This window comes from Carettochelys insculpta, chromosome 3 (genome assembly GCF_033958435.1).
Source record: "Carettochelys insculpta isolate YL-2023 chromosome 3, ASM3395843v1, whole genome shotgun sequence".
NCBI lineage: Eukaryota > Metazoa > Chordata > Testudines > Carettochelyidae > Carettochelys > Carettochelys insculpta.
This window is the reverse complement of record NC_134139.1, coordinates 184,173,714-184,196,557: the sequence shown is the minus strand read 5'-3', so window position 1 is coordinate 184,196,557 and position 22,844 is coordinate 184,173,714. Positions and strand designations below refer to the sequence as shown.

Here is a 22,844-nt window from a genome sequence, read left to right as displayed (position 1 = left end):
ATATCCTGTCTTCTGACAGTGGCCAATGCTAGGTGCCCCAGAGAGAATGAACAGAACATGTAGTCATCGAATGATCCATTCCCTTTCATTCATTCCCAGCTTCTGGCAAAAGATATGGAGGCTGCTAGATCTAAGTGATGCTCAGTGAGTTAAGACTGAGTTTATAGTTTGATAGGATTTCCAACAGAATTCATTAATTGTACATAGGCAGGTTATCCGAATTATTTCCAGTATGCTTTTGATTGCACCATTTCCATCAGTCTGGGTGAACATGTGTGGCATTTTGTATTGTTACAGTTTATTTTACATGATCATCATAAACACCTCCTTCCCAATAAAAACCCAAGCTGTATTATGCAGCGGTATAGGAAACTGCTATGGGAAACAAACCTTCCTGATGTCGGCAAACCTTAGCCTTAACATTGTCATCAGTATTACTATTTTGTTTTCATGGAGAGGTGTGGTAGATTCTCCCTGAGTAATGTCTTTGTTTTGGCATACAACATCTTTGTAGGGAGTAGTGATTGTTTAAAAATAATGGCTTTATATCAATGAATTTGCTCTGTTTGGAAATTCTTCCTGCTTACTTCTCTGTTTAGAACAGCTGCCCATTACTGCTCAGTCCAGTTCAGTGCTTTTCCTAAACACATTTAGCTGTTGTTGGTGTCAATCCATTGGTATATACCTTTTGTTACTTTTTGTTTGCTCTTCTCAGAATGATATTTGAACCAGTTCTTCAAGCTGAAGATGAATTCTTGTATCAAGCACAGCCTGAGTTATCAAAATATAGGACTACAAAGCTTTCAATAGACCTGGTCTCTGACTGGTATTGGAACAGGGCACAGGAAATTGAGAACTATGCTATGCAGGTAAGAACAACAGCTCAGAAATAATAATTGTTGGCAGAGATGTAATTATTTTATTGCTTTTCAAGCCAATCAAACTGTGTCAAAAGTAAGCTATATCAGACCATCTGAAAAGAGTATTGGCAATGATTGCAGACACTAATGTAAAATTCTGGCTTATTAAGGCCATTGGGGAGTTTGCTATGGACTTCAGGAGAGATATGTAAATCTGTTCCTCATTTGCATTTTGATTTCCCTCATTTGTATGCCTCTTTCAAAAGAGGAATGCTAGTGTAGACACAGCCTCTGTGTTACACTAGAACAGTTTCATTTAATGTGTCAGTAATTTAACTGAGTTTCGGAAGTTTGTTTATAGTCCAATAAGTATATGCAAACACAGCAGAGGCAGAGATGATACCAGAAAATGAAAGGATTTGGATTAATATTCAGAAAAAAACCAAAATGCAATATTAATAGTTTGTCAAGTTTGTCTGATTTCTTTCTGTATTCTTTTACTTTTAACTCAGTTACTTTCTATCCTCTGCGTTGTCGTTGTCATTTCATGTACCTGTGTAGAGTATTAATACTAATATAATTCCCATATTTATTAATCTCATACCCTCATTTCTAAATACCTGCTTTCATATTTGAAACTTAGTGAACTGCAACTTTTTATTGGACTTTCCACAATTTTAATGCAAGCGGTTTCTTAGCTGCTCTGCTTATGAGATGTAAGCTAGTTAAAGGAGATGAGGGGCAAGTATTTTGTTTCTATGTCATAATCTCTCCACTAGTTGAAAGTGCTTGCTTGTCTTACTTTTGCTAATCCACTTCAGGCCTTTGAAGTATTCCTGCAATGTTATCTGGCCACTCAAGAGCATATGGCTTCTTCATGGCTTGGGTGGAAGGGTGGTGACAATGGAGGGATTATGGGATTTTGGTTTGGATATTGTTTGGAAATTCCATAGTTCCAGTTCCTTCCCTGCCACTCCCCACCTCCAATAAAACAAAGTAACCAGCTGGTAGACTTATATGCTGTCTCAAACAATAACAAAGCTATGGAATATACGTTATATTAAGGCAAAAGGTACTTTTTAATTAAACTTTTCTCTTAGCTTCCGCATCCTATGTAGTCCACTCACAGCTTCCAACCAAACAATGACCACTGAAAGGGGCTTGTTCTCTCAGGCTGGCTTGGGCCTCTCACTAGTCCTAGCAATTCTTTGCCAAGAACACTTGTATGCTATGCAGGTACCTGTCAAAGCCAGACACCTTTAAGTTGCAAAATAAATCAGTCAGTGTACAAGGATAAGATCTTAGAAAAGTGCAACTGTTCCTTTTAATGTGTTTAAATGGGCCGTCATTAACATGGGGAAACAACCTGGGATTCTTTTTTCCTTTTAGGAGGAGCTAGTTCAGTTTAGTGGGCACCACTTTTATTGTTTATCCCTACCCTGCTCCCCCCAACTTCTCTCAAACTCTTTAGTAATGCAAAAGAGACTTCAAACACCACAGACGAAGATGATGCCATGATTTTTAAACCCTTGTCAGCATGTTTAGTGACAGTTTTTACCTGGCAAAAAATATTAGAACAACAAAATCTGAGGGACCAATAAGGGCTTGTTCAGATGCTCATTATCAAAAAGAAACAATCAGGTAACAGTGTTACTTCCCCCCGCCCCCGTTTTTAGGTTGACTGTGCTCTGTCCCTGGTCCGGCTTGGCATGGAGAGGAACATTCCTGGTCTGCAGGTGCTTTGTGATAACCTGGTTACTCTGGAGACGCTGATTTATGAGACTGGATGTGATCTAACCCTAACCTTGAAAGATCTGCAAGAGATGAAGGATGGTGAAAAACTAAGACTGTTAATGATGAATGTATGTATATTTGAAAATGTTTTGGGCAGGTTGTTGAGCCTGAATAATTTCCATGATTGTACGGGCCCCCTGGCCATATAACAAAACAGTGCTCTTCAGCCATAGGTGTTTTCCAGTCACATTTCCACTTAATTATCACCCACATCCCAAAGAACACTGGCACTAGAGTTGTTTCCTTTTTTGATAACATGGAAGTGATTTCTTTTTAAATGGCAGAAACATTTTCATTCATTATTAAAATAAAATTAGAACAAAATAAACAGCCCTCCCACCCCCAAAAAAACTTTTGGGCAGAGACTAAGCCTGAATAATTTTAGACTGTGCAAAGCATGATTGACTGAAACTGGTAGTGGGATAGAAATGTCCTACGTATTCCTGCTGTTGCTGCTCCAGTGATAAGAGCAGTTAAGAGCACTTCATAGGTGTTTACGGGGCTTTTTTGGATGATGGTTTTGGGTGTTTATAACCATTATCAGATGAACCCCAACTCATTTCTGTGCAACAAATAAACTGATCTGAAATCTACTCTGGTTCTTAAGTCTTCCCATCTTTGGGCAGTGTTCATCTTTTTTATACAATTTTTATTGTAGGAAGAAGCCAACAGTGATCCCAATATGTAATTTGCTTAACGCTTGCCATTAGGAAAAGATTTTTGTGATTTTTTTTTTTTTTTCCTCTTTTGCAAAACCTTCAAGGTGTGTCGCACATTTTTTGAAATTCGGCAGAGGGAACATCCTTAGGCAAGAGAAGTGCCTTTTCTTTGTCCCATGAAACTCTGTTCAAGTTTTGATGAGAGATGCACTGTTGAAAAATCGCTGTTTTCTCTTGCTTGCATGCGTTGGGAAACTTTTGACAGCCTGCCAAAATAACTTAATATGAATATAGAAAGGCTGGGCTTATGTCACCACTAAAGCACCACTACTTGGAAGTGCCTAGTAGTAACCATGTTAGCTGAAGACAAGGGGGCTGAGGAATGAAATTGCAGGGCTTTTCTTTGAGATCCCTCGGACTTAATAACCCATCCCTCCCATCTTGGATGAGAGTGTTTTCCTGTTCAAATTTAGCAAATTTTGTAATTAAACCAATAGGAGACTGTTCCTCAGTGCTGCAAATTCAGGGTTCAAATGGTGCTCCTGATGCGTAATAAGGGCAGTTTTGTTACTGTTACATATAATAATATAATTTGTGTTTACCTTTCTCTTTTAGAAAAAAGGGGGAACCATTTTTATCATCTTGTTTTGTTTAACTCCTTATCCCTTTCTAGTCTTCTGATGAAAGATATGTGAAGAACGTTTATCAGTGGATGGTCCCATTTCTTCATCGCTGTGAAAATCAGTCCCCTGGTCTTGCAGACACACTTCTTAAGGAATATTTAGTAACCTTAGCAAAGGAAGACCTGAAATTCCCTCTGAAGATCTTTCAGAATTCAAAACCAGATGTAAGTATAGATTCATGGGCATGTGTTTGTTGGCTTATATGAAAACTATAATTTATCCTGGAGAACTGGATTCATAAATAAGGTTTGTTTGTTTCTGAATCGGTTTTGGACATTGAGTCTGTCCTTTTTCACTGAACATTTGTAATGCAGATACAGAAATATGTTTCCTAAACAAAGTTAATATAGAATTTCTAATGGGTTAAAATTTTCTTAGATATGTTAATCATTAATCTCTACCAGAAATACCCAGTAGAGTGGAAACTAATAGGGATTCTCCAGACTTTTTTTTTTTATGGTATTACATTGAACTACGTTTACTGAACATGGTTGAATATTTTGTTAAGTTTGTTTGAAAGCTCTTAACATATTTTTCTGAGTGCTTCTGTGTTATGTCTTTCCCTGAAGAATTTTACTAGCTTTCATTTTTCTGTCTCTAAGACTGTGGGCACACTAGCCTCTGCTTTTGGAGGGGCTATGTTAATGTGGCATTTTGGGATATGCTAATGAGGTGCAGCCATGAATATACAGCACTTCATTAGCATAATGGCAGCTGAATGGTCTTTGAAACTGCTGGTTTCAAAACACAGCCACCTGTGTAGCCGGGCGGCCTTTTGAAACGATCCTCTGATTTCAAAAGCCCCTTATTCCCATCTGGTTTTGGGACTAAGGGCCTTTCAAACTCAGGGGTCCGTTTCGAAAGGCCCCCCCAGCTACACTGGCGGCTGCATTTTGAAACCGGCAGTTTTGAAGGTCGCATGGCTGCCATTATGCTAATGAGGTGCTGCATGTTCATGTCAGTGCCTCATTAGGATATCCCGAAGTGCCACATTACCAGGGGCTAGTGTGCCCACAGCCTAAGAGTTCTGGTAAGAATTATTTATTTTTGCCTCATCAATGAAGGGAAAAACCAGTGATGTTGATCACTGTATATAAATATGCTGAAATTCCTATCTTGGTAAGTTACTGCATTCTCATAAGAAAGTAGAAGAGAGACAATAGAACTTTAATAACATAATCCCTGTCCCTTTATATACATCTTTTCATCCATTATTTAAACTACCTTTTCCCAGTAGCTAAATTGGAATCTGTATAGCTGTTTATTTTAAATTTTGTATTTCTCCCTTAGCCCTCCTTAGTTTATACAAAGTTGTTTTACTTGTGTAATTATTTATTTAGTGTTGTAAATTCCTCTCTTAAGAGAACATGCCCTGGCCATGGGCTGTGAGGTTTGTGTGGCTTCCACTACCCTTTCCAGATAGCCTCAAGAAACCAAGCATTTTAAAATAAAATTCGTTATATTAGTGGTTCTAACTTTATTCCCCATCAATCCGCATTAAAATGAAACAAAAAATAAAAGAAATTTACTTCAGCAAATGGTATTACACTAGTTATATAAATGGGCTTAATGTAAGCTATATAGGATGGCCGTTAGAAAAGGCCGGTTATTATGAATATTCATTAGGGTTATTAATATTAATAGGTTAAGGCTTAAAATCCTGTCATCTGATAGGTTAGTCTAGAATGCTCATGCATAAGCAATGAGCAGGTGCATCCTGGTTGCCGGGGCAATGGGGAAGCAGACCTGAGCTGACAGGTGTTCAACCAGGTGCGCCCTAGCTCCATAAATTCAGGCGCGCACCCAGCAGCCAGTCAGTCCGCGGGAGACTGTCGTCGACCTCGGGAGGAAGCGGACCATAAGAGAAGATCTAAAAAGGACTGAGCTAAGAGTTGGACTGTGCCCATAGCCGAAGATCGTTGGCGGAAGAGCCGAGGCTGAACTGCGTGTCAGTCATCGCTCTCTAGCCGCCATGGGCCATAGAAGATCTGAAGAGAAGAGCTCCAGCATCTAGAGCTGAAATCACTTTAAAGGCTCCGGTGATTTTATCCGGAGGGTTTACTCGGCAGACCGCGCCCTCTAATCAACGGTGCCCTGCACGGGTGAACCGCAGAAGCGGCCCTGCCCTTTCAGTCATCAACCTCAGCCCGGGGCCGGTGGCGGAAATCCAGGAGGTTTTTTGTTAACCACGTTGGCCTTTTTCCTCCTGGTTTCCTCCTTCCTCCTCTCTTTCCTATCTGACCTGACGCGGCAGCTGTACAAGCGCGCCGTGAGGGTCATACCTTCTTAGCCTCTGTGAAGAGACCTGCGGGCCCAGCGCCTGGATTACAGAGCGGGAAAGAGGAGGTATTTAACATCTGTTAGGTCTAGTAACAACATGAGCAACTGGATGTGCGTGTTCTATTGCATTTGTTGTATATTTGCTTGCTGTTATTTATGTTAGAATGGATATAGGATTTGTATTCTTTCTGTTGTGTTTATTGTTCCTTATAGCTGTGCTTAAGTTTATAGTGTTCTACTGTTATTTTGTGCACAAAGAATTTAAAGAAACAGTACATGTTTAGACGCATCTTACATTTTGTAACCCGCACCTTCTAGTACATAGTTGTAAAGCACAGGAGGCCAATTTATTGGCCTAGCCTAAAAATATCACATCCAAATAGAAGACTAGTTAGGTTTATGTAGCATTATTATTATTATTATTGATAACAGAGCTATTAGCTCCCCCCTATTAGGAGGGGTAGAGCGACTGGGGAAAACCCATTAAAGGGGAAAACCCTAGTAAATATAATCCCTTCAAGGGTAATTAGGGGCAAACCTCTTAGAGGAGGAAAACCCCAATTTAAGTAAGGGGATAACCTTTAAATAGGAAAACCCCGTATATTTGTTATAAAGGGGCTTCTGGTAACCCCGCATATATTGGGCTCTCCCCTGTATGGCCATCAGGGCAACCCATTTAATATAAAAGGAATAGCCTATACCTTAGCATAGGTAAATTTTCCCTTCTAATAAAATCTGCTCCCCACGGTAACTCGGCCTAGGGTTGAGCGACCTTGTGAACCTAAAAGGAAGAGCCAGGGATAATCATATATATAGCTCTGTAGTAATCATCTCCATTTTTCAGCACGCGAGGAAGAATATTATGATCACCCCAGGACACACAGTAAGTAATAGAAGGGGTTAGATATATTACTGCTGTTGCAGTTGTACATTGTTTGAAGGCTACAAGTCTAATAGGTATAAAATCCTGTGCTAGGGCTAGTAGGTGAGGGATTAAGTAGTTGTAGTTCTTAGTATAACTAATCAAATCGCTTCCTTCAATAAGATAATTTTGCTCTTAATAAATTCCCTTGTTAATTTAAAACTAATTTCCTTGTCTGTCATCTTTCTGGAGGTGGAACGGCTTGTCACACACCCTGTAAACTTCATTGGACTAGATCCCCGTGTACATAGAGGCAGGTCGCAGGGTAAAACGTGAGGGCCAGTTGCCCTGGGACACCTTTGAGTAATTCACTCCAATTGATTACGTCATTGGTGCTTCCCGTAAATCCTCGTTATGGCATCACAGACAGGATGTGTGACGTCAAATGCTGTTCCATGCCCCTGGAAAGACGGGCAGATTCAAGGCAGGGAACTTTCCCATTTGCTCTTCCATTCTCAAGAAGAAGGAGAGCATAAAATAGAATGTGTATTTGGATTTGAAGGAGCGGAAAATGTTAGGAGCCTCACTGAGGCAGTCATGCTTTCAGGGTTAGCCTGCCTGATTAGTGTCCATAAAAATTTAAGTTTTTATCCCATAGATAAGGAAACACAAAAAATAGAATATAGGAAGAAGCCCGAAGGGGGGACCCCAGAGGAGATCCTTTGGGAAATAAAACAAATAATACAGAAAAGTGGGTTAGACTCTGCGATGTTAAAAACACCCATGCTCCTCAGACCAGGGGCAAGAGGTTTAGAGGTTTTAGAGAAAGGAAAGGAAGAATTAAAACAGTTAGGCAAAAAGAAGCTGCTTGGAGGAGTGACCTATGGCCAAAAGGCCGTAGCAGGGACTCTCCTGAGGCTATGGTTAGAGACTTTGAATAAGTTAACCCGTTTAGAGAGTGTTTTAGAAAAAACCCTATGCAAATCTGTGATGGAGGTTGTAGAATTCCCCATATCAACAACTCATATTGAGGAAGGCAGTAGTCAGGCTGAAGCATTTCCCATAATGGTGTCCAAGATTCTAGTCAATGAGAAGGGTAAAGCCACTAACACAATAGTGGAGAAAGACCGCACGACTGCGGAGCTAAAAACCCTGGTAGAGGATACCCATAGAAAAGAAAAGGAAACTTTGATGGTATGGATAGGTCACCTGGTCTTAGAGCATGGCCAGGAGTGGGTTGATAAAAAAGAAGCGTATTATGTAGCACGCAACTCAAGCTGGAGAGGTGGAGAAGGATCCACCGAGCAGCTAGAACAACTTAATTGGCCCGTGCTTATACCGGCTTTAGCCCTGGCCCTTATAAAAAAGAGTTGGCAAGCATACTCAATTCCCCCTGGGTCGATTACAAGCACAAAAGATCTGATTCGAGCTATTGCAGGTGTCTCGGTGATATCCTGGACCCCTATAGTTGGAGGATTAGTGCAATTGAAGGAGGCTGATGTAGAAGACCCCCATTGGTATGCCCATGTTGTGGATTTTACTAAGATCCTCGCCTCTAATCAGGCTGTAGAGGCGGGGGCATCAGGCTTACCTTATAAGTCACCCACTATAAAGATATGCTTGAGGGCACTAGAAGGAAGGTCAGTGGGTGCTTTGTATGACTTGGAAGGGGAATTACCCACCTTTTTTAAACGAGGGGATGAGTACGATGGATACAATCATGACAGGCCTAACAAAAGATTTGATACAAATAATACCTCTAGGTTTAAGACACAAGTTTATACCACAGATGCGAAGCCTAAGTTTTCCAAAGGAGAGTCTAATAAGCCACAATTTAAATTTCGCCCAAAGTTTCCCCAACAGGAAAGGGGTAAGAAGACAGAAGAAGAAGAAGCCTCAGTAGTAGTTAAATATAGACAAGCTTTGCAGAGATTTTTATTTAATAAAGGTCAGGACCTACATAAAATGGAAAACAAAACAGATGCCCAATTAGAAAGACAAGCAATTGATTTAGGCTGGCGACCTGAGTGGTGGTCGTACGCGGCAGGCAGTCGGCCCCGGCGACCTAACCCAAACATTTCAAAAAATGATTAGGCGTCCTCGGGTGGCGCCGCTCCCGGGGACGAAAGAAAAAGCGGCTTCTAATATCAAAAAATGCCCCCACGTTCCTGGTTGAGCGTAATCAAATTAAAGCAGTAACTGATACAAGACCCTATGTTACGTTAATAGACAAGAATGATCAGCCCCATGAGTTCTCGGTTGACACCGGAGCTCAGATAAACGTTGTGTCTCCAGATGTGGCGCATCAGATCACAAATACAAAATTATGGGTACAAAGGGTAAACGAGCTTAAAGAGGCCCCGTTGGTAAGAACAACATTAAAAACCCCAGAAGGCAAGTTCAAAGGGTTTAGAGCAATATTGGGCACCAGGAATTTAATTGGAGTTGATACCATTAGGGAGTTGCAATTGCAACCGATTTTATCAGCACTCCCTGTGGATCCCATCGCTGAACAAGTGGATATTCATAAACCAGAATTATTATTATTAAACCGCAAACGTGGAAATTTAATATAATACCTACCAAAACTAAGGAAGGTGTCGAAGCCATAAATAAGCTCTTGGAAAGTTAGTCAGAGTATATCAATCAAAGTACATTAGCAGTGCTTGGGGAATTCCTAAGCCTGGTTCAGAGCCCATGCAAGGGAAATATAGAATGGTCATAGACTATCGGAAGGCAAATGACCATGTTGCTTCTGTACCCTACGTTGTAAAATGGGACAGACCTGCCATTGAAGAAGTACTGAGCAACAAAAACTATCTTCGGGGCTGCACACTGGACCTCAAGGATATGTTTTATCAGGTGCCAATGAGTGATCCAAACGGTGTCCTGAATTTCCAATTCGCTGGGCAGATGTTCCAATGGCGAGTTCCTCCCCAGGGATTCAAAAATTCCCTGGCTGTAGCTACTCAGCACTTAGCAAAAACTTTAGAAAAGATAAAGGTCCCTCCAAATTGTGAACTCCTATATTATGTAGATGATATTGCAATAGTGGGAGGAGATAAAGCAATTGTTCAGGAGTTAACGCAACAAGTAATAGTCCAATTAAAAAAGGACGGTTGGAGGGTAAATGAGGAGAAATCGCAACTAGTGCCTGCAACTGGGTTTAGTTTTTTGGGGATTAATATCACTGCTAATAACTGGTCTACTAAACCTGAGGTAGAAACACTAAATAAATGGCTAACTCAATTACCTGAAACTAAAAAACAGATGCAAGAGGTTTTGGGGTATTTAAATTACCACAGATTTCTCATACCTGCAAAACTAGCCCCTAACTTAGCATTGTTGCAAAACAAACTGAAAAAAGGAGACAAAATACGGTGGACACCGGGTCAACGGTTGGCATATACCATGCTGCTCGAGGCTTTAAAAAATCCCCAGCCATTGACCCGGGTAAATCCTCAGGACCCTATAGAGATTTTGATAGACTTCTCAACTGACCAATTGGTGATAGAGGTAATCCAGAAGGAACAACCTGTTGGCCGTGTGATTAAAAAATTACAACCTAGCTAGCATAATTATGGGGTATACGAAAAGATGCTATTAGCATTAAAAGAAGCCAAATCCTGGAACTGCTACCACGGTATTATTAAGGGCCCAGTGGTAAAATCCTTACAGTGGTTACAGCCTAAATATCCATTAGAATTTGGAGGGGAAACGGCCACATGGCAGCAGCTACTTTATTAGGCGCAGTCATTGTGGACGTCCTGGTCACTCGTCAACACCCCGATTCCTGCTAATAACAGACCCAAAGCTCTAGTCATCAGAACAAACGATCAGGAGCCTTGGTTGTTCTGTGATGGTTCTACCAAGCATTTCTCAAAAGCAGGAATTTATTGTACCAAATGTCACTACCTAAAAATAGTGACGGAAAGACCAAAAACTACCGCACAAGAAGCGGAAGTTAAAGGGGTGCTGTACGCCATCCAACATGCTAATGATAAGCATAAGTTGGACGCTCCAGTCATGGGCATCGACTCGGAGTATGTAATCAGGGTCCTCTCAGGAGAGGCCAAACCAACTGCCTACCTGAACCACTGGAACCACATTTTCCAACGAATTGAGCAAAAACCTAGACCGTGGTTCTTAGTCCATTGCCCCGCTCATAAACCAGACTCAAATCCGTTCCATACCTTCCTGGACCAACACCTCCAGCAACATGGAGGGCTGACTCCAGAGGTTAATTCAGACAAACTTGTGCGTAACTCTGGTGACTCTTTAAATCTAGCAAGATGGTTCCACCAGGAATGGGGTCACTGGGGACCTAAAGTTTGTAACAAAGTCTGGAAAAGAGAGATGGGCAGCCCCTATGTTTCACATAAGACCTGGCAACAAGTTAGTAGAGGCTGTTTACTTTGTAACACATATAAGAAAATGAACCGGCCAAGGTCAGAGATAAATGCTTTAGATCCAGCTTACTTTCCCCCTGGATCAACTTGGCAAGTGGATCTAATGGGCCTGCTACCAGGGGCTAAGATGTTTCCAAAGGCTCTGGTGGTGGTGGACCTGGATTCCCGCCAAGTGTGGGCGGCCCCCACAAAAAAGACCACTGCCAAGGATATTATTCGATTGCTTTCAAGGTGCATAGCCAATTGGTCCATTCCTGTAGAGATACAGTCTGATAATGGACCGGCTTTCAACTCAAAGGAAATAGATCAACAAATGAGAATCTGGAACACTCGCTGGCATTTCCATACTCCCTACCACCCACAAAGCAATGGGGTGGTGGAGAGGAAAATTGGAGTGTTAAAAACCCAGCTAAAAATCTTAAATCCTAACGTTGATTATAGAGGCAGGTCGCGGGGTAAAACCTGAAGGCCAGTTGCCCTGGGACACCTTTGAGTAATTCACCCCAATTGATTACGTCATCGGTGCTTCCCGTAAATCCTCGTTATTTAGCATTCTAAAACATACATAACAGAAAGGTCCAGCCTAAATCTTGAGCTTCCCGTCTTGTGTTTTAAGTGCTTAGTCAGTAACTACAAAAACACACCCACTTCCTGCAGAGGCATAATGACACTCTGGCTGCCAACGTAAATTCTACCCCGTCCTCCTGGTAGGTTCAAGAAGGATACCTCTGTTTCTGATGATGGAAGGCCTTTCCTTGATGGAAGGGACAAATACCCCTAGGTGTCCCTACTTGAAAAGGATGTTGGAACATAGGTACACAGGGATAAAACCATGGGAGTCCAGTGTCATGCTGTGCACGAGGGCCCAGGTTGCCTTGATCAAGACCTGATTCAAAGTAAACTAACAGAACAAATCTTTAGAGGAAATAAATCACTAGATATCTAGAGGGCAACTGAACTATGCATAATAAACAACATGTGTATATAAATCTTGTTAGACAGACATGCCAATAGCTTTTTTTTTTTTTTTTGAACAGAAGCAGAAAATTAGCAGAGGAAGGGGACACAGTAATGCATTTGGACTCCAATAAAATACTAACTACTATATGTCATGACACTCTAATTGGAACATTGTCATTGTCTTAGATGGTATGTGTAGATTAAAAGCAGGAGACAATGAAAGATAACAGTGGCCCAAGTTAGAGTGGGACACTTCCAATATTATTTCTTGGACCAGTGATATGAGACATTTTCATTAATGATATAGATGATAGAATAAACAGCAAATTAATAGATTGCTATGGTATAAAACATCAGTATAGCAAACTCTTTCCGTCAGCTATAAATTGTATCTAATAGGTGTAGTCCCATATAGATGAGATGAATATATGAGTGAGTTTAAATCTGATTCAAAAATTTGGTACGCTGGTTGTTCATTTTAATGTTTATAATTTAATCTTTTAGAAGATGTTACTGCAGCAGATTTAGTGTCCTAAACTTGAACTGCTATTGGATTGCTGTAAAAATGAAACATCACCTCGTTGTTCAAAAGAGGGCCTTCAGCAATTATTTCTTACATTTCACACACACAAAAAAAAAAAAAAATTGAAGACCAGTCTTGCAGATGAATTCAGTGTGCATTTAGGAGCCAAGCAAAACTGGAAGTTAAATTATATTTTATATGCTGGCTTAAAGCTCTGTCCCTCTCTTGTCCAACTGATCATTTATCTAACTATCTATTTTTGAATTGTGGTTCCACTCTGGAAAAGTGTTGCTAAAAATGGTGACTTCTTACTCAGCAGATCTGCTCCTCTTTTGTGTTGAGTTATATCTTCTTGTGTAACAGACACAAATAACTTTTTACTGCTGGTCAGTTTCTGGTTTGCAGTGTTAGGTGTGAGAGAGCTGGAGGTTATTCTTCTTGTGCATTATCATTGGAATTGTTTATTCTTTACTACTTGCCAAATTTCACACAGTGTCATTAGAGACACTGGGTTAGCTCAGTGCAAGTGAGGACAAAATTTGGCCTGCAGGATTTTTGTTTTTTAAATTGTTGGTGGTACTCAAGAAGGAAGCAAAAATAACTAAGGTTTATGGTGCTTGGAAAATGCTTTTCAGTGTTGGCAGATTCTTCCTGAGAGTCAGGGAGAACGGCTTATACACCCACATGTTGCCCCATATAGATGGGTCCAGGGAATCATCGAGCAATGGGAACCAGAAGAACTTTGTGGCTTTTAAACAATATTTTTGCTTAGTCTGTGCTGACAGCTTTCTCAAATTCTCTTATCACAGCTTCACCAAAAAAAAATTCAGCTGTATCATTGATTGACAGATTACATTAATTATAACCTTACTGAAAGATGCTATTGCGAACGATCTGATTTTTTTCCTGTAAAACACTCTTGTATTACTCTTCTCCATATCTAGTCCTGCATTCACAGTAGATCTAGTGTGGATTGGCACCCACTGTTTTTACCAATGTCTCATCTAGACCTGGTCTGAGCAGAGCAGCTGACATGATGGTAGAAAGACTAGCTGTTGGTCTACATTGAAAGTACCTATAAAACATGACCATGATACCAAGGGAAAAGAAACAAAAATAAAAAAAAAAACCAGCACTAGGCATTCTTAGAAGGGGGAGGGAGTGCTTTTGCAAAAGTTAGTAACTGGTCTCTCTGTAAGCGTGCAATCAATTACAAACTTTTAGAGGGGTCTTTAGTAAAAATACAAAATACTCTGGCAAAATTTAAGGTTGTTCTACTGTTGTATTTGCAACTATTTGAATTATTGTTGTGTGTCTATACAGTTTCAAATACAGTTTGAGATTCTGGAATCATAAAGTGATATGATTGTTAGCAGCGCCTTATTTTTCTGCTTCATGCAGATGTATGATGGATGCTCCGTTAACAGTATCTGTAGAATTTTAGTGTGTATTGATGTTGTTAAAGTGCATATGAAGTAAATTGCTTTAATTCTTGAAAAACGATGGTTTCAAGCATCAACATGTTTGTTTAATAACTCACCTGTTTAAAATATTTGCTTTTCAAAGTTAAATTGATTTCATTTGTAAGTATCTTGCTGTTTCAGACAGCAATAGTACACAGAGGATACAGATTAATTTCTGTTGCATTTTCTGTAATTATAAAATATATTTCACAGAGAAATATTAAAGATCCAGAAAGCTTCTAATTAAAGAGAAGTAACTAAATTGATTTTTAGTTGCAATTACATTACTTAAGATTATATTGACATTAGCTCTAGAGTATGGGAAAAAATGTATTGTAAATGGAAAAGTATTCCAACATATAGAAACACATATTCTGTTTCTGATAGTGTCCACAAAAAATAATTCCTGAGCATGACCAGCTGATGAATATGGCTTTGGAATGTGTCTATAGTTGTGAACGAGATGACCAGCTCTCCCTGTGTTATGATATCTTGGAGTGCCTCCCACAAAGAGGATATGGGTGAGCATATGTATGTGGTTATATATAAATATAGTTCTGAGATATCTATAATATTTCCTGATATGGCATTGCTTTCTTCTGAGGAAATAATTAAAATAAGTTAAACATAAAAGCATCCAATGTAATTGGTATAATGTTTTTTTTCGGAACTGAACTGTTTGATCCTATATTTCATACATGTTAAAAATAACAAATTATCTAAACATAAAGGTCAATATCAGAACTGCTTATGCCAGGCCCATTCCCCAGGCATTCATGTATCGAGTGAAGGTAGGGGGATTTCTGAACTCAAGCTGCTGTCCAAGTCCAAACCTCTACACTGAAATGAAACATCCATTAGCCCATGTCATATGCTTAAATCATGAATTGCAGTGTGGACTGACCTTTTGAATACATGTCAGGACCTGAAGAAGAGCTCTGTGCAAGCTTGAAAGCTTCTCTTATCAGCAACAGAAGCTGGTTCCATAACAATAGTATCTCACTCATGTTGTATCTCTAGTAATGCAGCTGTATATAACATAAATATTCATAAGCATTAATGGCAGGTTGAGGTAGGCCCTCCTACATAGAAACTCTTCTATGAACAGCATTTCTGGAGAAAATGGATGAAAGACTGATTAACAGGAGTAGCCGCAGGCTGCCTTCTGTTCTTCTGCATCTATTGTCAATCTCCCAATCTCCATACCTGGGAAAGTCACACTTGGAAAAGTACATGTTTATGTTGGGGAGGGACTTGAAGGGGAAAGTGTCAGGTGAGAAGTGAGTCTGTGTTTCTAGGGTGAGTTCAGTGTTGGCTAGTGTTACCTCAAGGTCTTGGCCTGTCTTCTACAAGAAGACAACAGTTTTCATTGTTCCTTGTCAAGCTGCAGAATCCTCTGGGTTTTGTAATGTTCCAAAATGAATAGCCAACTTATTCGTGTTTATTTCCATGTTGACAATGTGTTATGCTAACAATAACTGGCTTCAACAGTGTTTTTATTTTTAAAACCTTCCCAGCACTGAAACAGACATATCTAAAGCCCTTCATGACAAAGTAGATGAACTGGAACAAATTCTCAGGTAAAAACATTTGTTATATCAACAGTTCATTATGTTTTATTGGAGGAATAGTGCAGGGACTTATAGATTACCATGACATAGGAAATGAGGTCATATCTAAACGATTTACTATAAATCTTAGAGGAAAATTACTTTGTAATCCTAAGCTCTTCTACAATATTTGAGTTGCAACTTTCTTCCTTCCCCACCCAAAATAAGTAAATAAATAAATAAAATAAATCAAACACTACTGCTCCGAATTAAACATCAAATCTAGATCTTCAGTACAGGAGAGTGGAGTGCTGAATTTCTGCTGTATTTGTGAAACTACAGTGTATCTGTATTGTGGCCAAAAGAGTTTAGGCTGAATATGAATCTCTAAGCCATAGGTCCCAGAACTTTTGACTTTATGCCCCCATTATTTCATCCATGCTGCCCCTAGCCTTTGGAGCTGGAGCCAGGAATGGGACAATGACTGTGGGAAGGGAGCATACATGGTGGGTCAAGGCTTGGGCCATAGCTGGGGGTAGGATCAGAGTCTCATCAAGAGAGCTGAGTCCCAGCCAGGAGTTGGATCTCTTGGCATGAAGTTTCTTGGCATGGGGCCAGCAACTGTGGCCAGAAGCAGAACTCTGGGTGCAGAGCTGGCAGTCAGGATCCTTACTGTGGGACCTGCATCTGGGGTCAGGGCCTGGAACAGAGTTGGGTGGCCCCAGCGATACCCTGGAGTATGCCTCTGTGTCCACACGTGGGAGTGCAAACCCCACAGATTGAGGCCCTCTGCTTTAAGCCAAGTTTCAAATACCATGGGTATTTTTAGGAAGAGAAGCATATCAAACATTACTAGGAGGGTCCTTCCTTACTAAGAAAGGAAGTAATGAGCAGAGTTTTCTCTTGTTTCCGATGGTGGCATGATGCTGGCTTCCTATAGCAGAGGAGAAGTCTGTATGTTCTGATAATCAGAACTTTCAAATTTTATGATGGTTGTAGCTTGTATAAAATGTAAGAAGTTGAAGAATAACAAGATAATTTATATCATTCCTTGAAATAATGTTAGTGTTGTTGGTTGGCTGACTGATAAAATATCTCTTGGTTGGGTGATGATTTTTTTTCCTGAATACATATACATTTTTAACCTAAATTGAAAATAGATTTTGTAAATTTCGGAAGAAACTTGCTGAAAACATTGCTGTTGGCTGTCAGTACTATATTTACTGATGGCATTCTTTGTTTGAAGGAGGAGCGAAACTCATGGTGCTAATTTGTGGTTTGAGACATGTGAGTTCAATTTCTGGCTGAGCCACAGATGACTTTGTTTTATAGCAAAATTGCATAAGCTCTCTACCTCAGTTCAACACCTCATCTGTAAGGTTCCTACTAATATGTCCCTTCTCCCACCCTCTATCTGACTTGTCTGGTAAGGTTGTAAGCTCCTCAGGGGTAAGATGTTCTTACTGCACAACAGATCCCTGAATATTTTTGAAGTTTCTGGGCCATTGTTTCTCAGTCCATGGAATGTCCCAGACCTTGGATCTCCCTGACACCCTTTAGAAAGGCAGCAAGCTCTGGTTCCTCAGTATTAACAACGTTGAGAAAAAACTGCTTTAGGAAATATTTTAATACAAATAATGATTGAATACAAGAAAAATGGCATAAAGCTAAATGATGTATACTGTATACTTACAGTGTTTCAGAAATTTTGGAGAAGCATGGACTGCGGAAACCTGTATCATTTGTAAAAGGTACTAAGAACAACCCAGAGGAAGCACGCAAGCTTATGATTAGGCTGAGCAGGCACACAGGACGCAAGTGAGTATTGACAGTGTTGGTCAGCTTAGAATGTTCATGCTCAGAGAACAGGCATTTTCACGTTTATGCCCCAATATGGTGGTAGTTCTTTCTCTGTCTTAATACAATATCCATAAAATAAACTTGTTAACATGAAAGTGAACATTGACTTTAAGTAGCTCATTCCTTTTCATAGCTATGAAAAATACTACCACTTGATAATATTGTTGAAGACTGAGTTCAGTGTGGCTGTGGCTTTGTTCAGTTCAGCAAGCTTAAGAGGCATTTTAGCAGAGAAAATACTTCCAGATGTGTATGTATTTTAAAAATAAACCATAAAAGTAAAGTACTGGAAGTAGAGTCCTTAAAAACTAATTTTACTTTACAGAAAGTGCAGAATTTATAAGGTAGAATCTTTTGGATTTTTTGTTGTTCACATGATTTTCTTACACATTTTTATATCAATAATTTTAAAATAGGTTGTTGGTAATAATTGAATCTGCCATTTCTTCTAGTGATTTCTTTAATTTTCAAAACCCTTATTTTTATGTTCCGTTTTACTGTAGTTATTGCACAGCTGTCATTGAAAACAGAGGAATCAGACAATTGAAGCCCTGAGAAAAGTAGCATTTTTGGTGTTGTAATTACTGCTTATCTTACTGAGAAAAACACCATCAGCTGCTGTATCACTGATACATGCTGAAAGACCTCTTATGAGGTTTTTAAATAGCTTGGAAAGATCAAATCAGTATCCCATCACAAGTTAGAAGGTGCTGTAGAAGAAAAGTACCTATCATCTGTACAGATCATTACAACCTTACTTATTAGGTCAGATGCTCAGTTAAATTCTTCAATATAATGAATAGAGTGAAAAAAGCTGCATCAGTGTCAATTCACAATCAAAAAGCAGTGGGGCAGATAGTGGACCATTAAACAGCTTAGTAGAATCCTGCGTTCTAAACTCCTCCCACCAATAAAACAATAATGCTGTATCCAAGTGCTGTGGGCAATATATTAGGCTTTATGGTAGCTTGCGGTCTAAGTATTGAAATAATCCAGAGTTGATGTCTCAGAATTATGATTACCCAACTTTTTGGTGTGCTGTTAAAAAATAGCTCAACAAATACAACTTAACCTCTCACCACTAGAGGATTTAGAGGTTGCTTATTTAAAAACAAACAAAACCACCACCACCAACAACAACAAAAACCTTAGCGTATTGGGTCATAGGTGGGACTGTAGCACCGTCTCCCTTTGTTTTTTCTTTATCTTAAATCCCAGAAAGAGGATAACAAATACTGATTTCTTTTCTGTTTGTTTAGGCAGCCACATGTCAGTGAGATGCACTGGAAAGGCTTACTGCAGGATATGTTGGCTATGCAGCAGAATGTCTACGCATGCTTAAAGCCAGAAACCTGCTATGAGGTGATTTCTACTTCCTTCTCTATTTTTATCCTACAAACCATATCACAACTAATTGTCCGAGTTTGTAGTGCTGTTCCCATTTGTCATCTGGATTGACACAAGTAAATCTTCACCCATTGTACTGAAATAATACGCGTTGCCTGTCCACAAAGTCTGTCATTGAAACTAGTGTAGTTGAATTTCTTTGACATGTTTCATCAAAAGTCCATATAGTTTCCAGTCAGTCTCCCAACATGAGGTTCTATTTATTTAAATCAAATGACTAAACGACTTGAAAAACGTAACAATTATACGTTCTATGTTTGATCCATAGATATTGCCATAGATGCTGTGAAAAGTTATTACTAATGAAAACATTTTAAAGATAAATCTTAGCTCAGTTAAATACTATGTTTTTATTAAACTTGAACTTTATATTCATCCAAGTATTTTAATGGCACTCAGGATACACACAGAACTGTGTGTGTAGATATTTTCATCTCTCATTTAAAGAGAAATGTGAAATTCAATTTTGGCAGAAAATAATCAGCATATGTATAAGCCGAAGACATGCTTGTCTTTAGAATTTGTGAAGGACTGTTATGCTGAAGTGGAAGTTATTTTGATATGTGCTGTTCATTTGCGTGTTCACTTTAATACGCTAGAGTCCACCATTTAGATTATGCTATGCAGAGGCTCACTTATCTTGAAATCTTGACATCTTTTCAAAGTTTATTATTATTGTAAGTTTTTTTCATCACAGTTTACAGAATTAATTGCATGTAGCTGCCAGTCTCTCCTGCTCCTGGGAGAAGTTTTGAAAGCAAATTTGAACAGTTTTGAGGGAAATAAAGAAAAAAATACATATGGGATTAAACTAGAAATAGAAATAAATCAGTTTTTTTCCGAAGTGATAGATTTTAAGCCATGTCAAAAAAGCTTGGTAAACCAGAACACATTGCTTGTTTCATAGAATAATGGATTAGATAATTACAATGGTTGGACTAGTCATTTGACTGACTAGTATACATAACATATTTTATTGCGGCTAGAACATACAGTAGATCCTCAATTATGGACGCTTTGGGAATGGAGATTTTGTTTGCATCTCTGAAATTTTCATAACTCTGAAGAAAATGTTATAGTTCTTTCAAGTGTTTACCTCTGCACAATGCATGAACACAGCTTTGAAACTTGAACATGCAGAGTCAAAATGCTGTCTCCTGCCCCTTTTTTGGTAGTTTTAACACAGTACAGTACTGTATTTATTTTTTTGTTGTTGTGTCTGCTGCTGCCTGGTTGTGTACTTTTGGTTCCAAATGAGGTATGTGGTTCACTGATCACTTAATAACGCATGGTTTGTACCTCTGAAGTTCTTCTGTACAGCATTTTTACTGGTAGCTTAGTGTATGTGGGTGGACATCTTATAGTATATGTTTCAGGCATCGAATTGTTTTGTTAGTTCTGTAGGTGGCCATCTGTTCTGCAGGTATGCATAATATCATGCTTTTAAAAATGACTATTTTGAATATGCATCAGACATCACTTAATGGTTTTAGATATAGAAATAAGATGCATAATTTTGGGTACAGTTATCTATCTCCCTATTATTTAGTGTGCACAGAACCAAGGTGTATGTGAGACTCTCTTGGTTGTGTGCCTCCAGTAGAGAGCGCTCTGTCCTGATGTATGAATTTGGAAGAATAAAATAAACCATATTTTATTTAATTTAATTTAAACCATGCTTTATTTAATGACTTTTCTGTAGTGGTCATTGTAATATTCCTGAAAGTCTACAAATACAGATGTTGCTTACAATTCTGCTGTCTTAAATTTAATTAAATTGAACTTGAGCAAAGAAGAAAAATCTTAATTCAAGAATACTTTGTTTGTTTGTCATGGAATTAAAAACATTTTGACTGATGCAATGTTATCATAGCTAGAGTTCAAATATTTTTCTTCTTGTTAAGTGGGATTGTACTTGTCTCTTATTTTGTGAAAAAATATGGTCCACTCATTTGAGTTATTCTTCTTTGAGTGCTTGCTCATATTTATTCAAGTTAGATGTGCATGCACTGTGTGCTCAACTGTCACAAAATTTTAGCCAGTCGGGCCATTTGTGGAGCCCCCTAGAGTGGCACCCATGTGCAGCCCTATATATGGTCTTGCCAACCCAATAGGCCCTTAGTTCCTTCTGGTCATGGGGCTGTTGGAACTGTGGCTAAATACTCTATACTACGCCTCAAATCCCTAACTTGTGCTTGAGTAAATAATCGTAGATAGTTCTTTAGCATAGCTGTTGTTTTCCAGTTAATGTTAGACAGTCAACGGGTGGGGAAGGCTTTTTACTTCTCCTTCCATCCTCCCTGTGGGGGTTTGGGGCATGAAAAAGTCCCATGGCTTTAAGCAGTGTAGTTCCTGCTTGTAGTCCATGCCAATGAGTGACTGCAGTCTCCATTGTTTGGGTCAAACTCATCAAAACAATAAGTGCTGTATCCGCCGGGGTTTTAAGCCCCAGACTTAAGGAGCATGACTTTTTTGGCTCCATCAGCTCTTTGTGGTGTCAGTACTTCAGGCTCCGCGACAAGGCTCTGCACCCCCTTCAACAGTGCATAGCGTGTCATCCTCTGCTCCAGGTCTGGTGCCAAAAAAGGAGTTGTCTCAGTACGCCAACAAAACAAAGCAGCAGAAATGTAGCGCTTTAAAGACTAAAAAAATGATTTATTCGGTGATGAGCTTTCGTGAGACAGACCCATTTCATCAGATCAATTTCATTTCCAATACAGACTGACATTCATTAATACAGAGGACCCCCAAAAAATTGCAATAAAACTGACAAATCAAATAGGATTGAAGGAAGGGGATGAGGGCTGACGGGATGTGAATTGTCCTGTGTGAGGTAATTACGAGCATCAAAGGAAAGGAAGCAGTCCTTGTAATGTCTGAGGTAATTGATGTCTCTGTTCATACCTATTCAGCAGATAGGAATAAGGGGATTTCGAAGTTGCCGGGGTCCTTTCGAAAAGGAGCCCCGTTTGGGCGAGCTGCATCAATTTTGAAGTGCTGCGGCTGCCGGCATTCTAATGAGGCACTGGATATGTATTTCAGCGCTTCATTAGTAAACTTCGAAATGGCCATTTGCGTGGCCATTTCAAAGTTTTGGGCTACTGTAGACACAGCCACCATGGGTTAATGTGTTGAATTTAAATATGTACTCCAACTCGCAAGTCTCTCACTCTAACCTGTTGTTAAATTCTTTTTGTTCCAGGACACAGATTCTCAGGTCTTTAACAGAATGGCTCACCCCATTGAAATGTTCACTGACTGGCTTATGTGTATTGAGTTTCTTGATGTCTGCTCTGTGCCATTTGTTCTTTGGCAAAGGTTTTGCTCAGTCTGTCCAATGTACATAGTGTCAGGGCATTGTTGGCACATAATGGCATCTATAATGTTGCTGGATGTGCACAAGAATGTGCCTTTGATCTTGTAACTAACATAGTTAGGTCCAGTGATGGTGTTCCCAGAATAAATATGTGGACAAAGTTGGCAGCAGGGTTTGCTGCAAGGCTCATCAGTGAATAAATCATTTTGTTAGTCTTT

At 39.4% G+C, this 22,844-nt stretch overlaps 1 protein-coding gene across 2 annotated transcripts in view; it reads left to right on the top strand.

The window, feature by feature from the left end:
• NBAS (NBAS subunit of NRZ tethering complex) overlaps positions 1–22,844 on the top strand; it is a 353,016-nt gene that overhangs the window by 85,588 nt on the left and 244,584 nt on the right. For both annotated transcript variants that reach the window (XM_074991286.1, XM_074991287.1), the window contains exons 23-29: positions 716–869; positions 2,537–2,722; positions 3,987–4,160; positions 14,881–15,014; positions 16,011–16,073; positions 17,739–17,861; positions 19,163–19,265. In XM_074991286.1, coding sequence (XP_074847387.1) covers positions 716–869; positions 2,537–2,722; positions 3,987–4,160; positions 14,881–15,014; positions 16,011–16,073; positions 17,739–17,861; positions 19,163–19,265 — 937 coding nt within the window. The remainder of the gene's footprint in view (positions 1–715; positions 870–2,536; positions 2,723–3,986; positions 4,161–14,880; positions 15,015–16,010; positions 16,074–17,738; positions 17,862–19,162; positions 19,266–22,844) is intronic.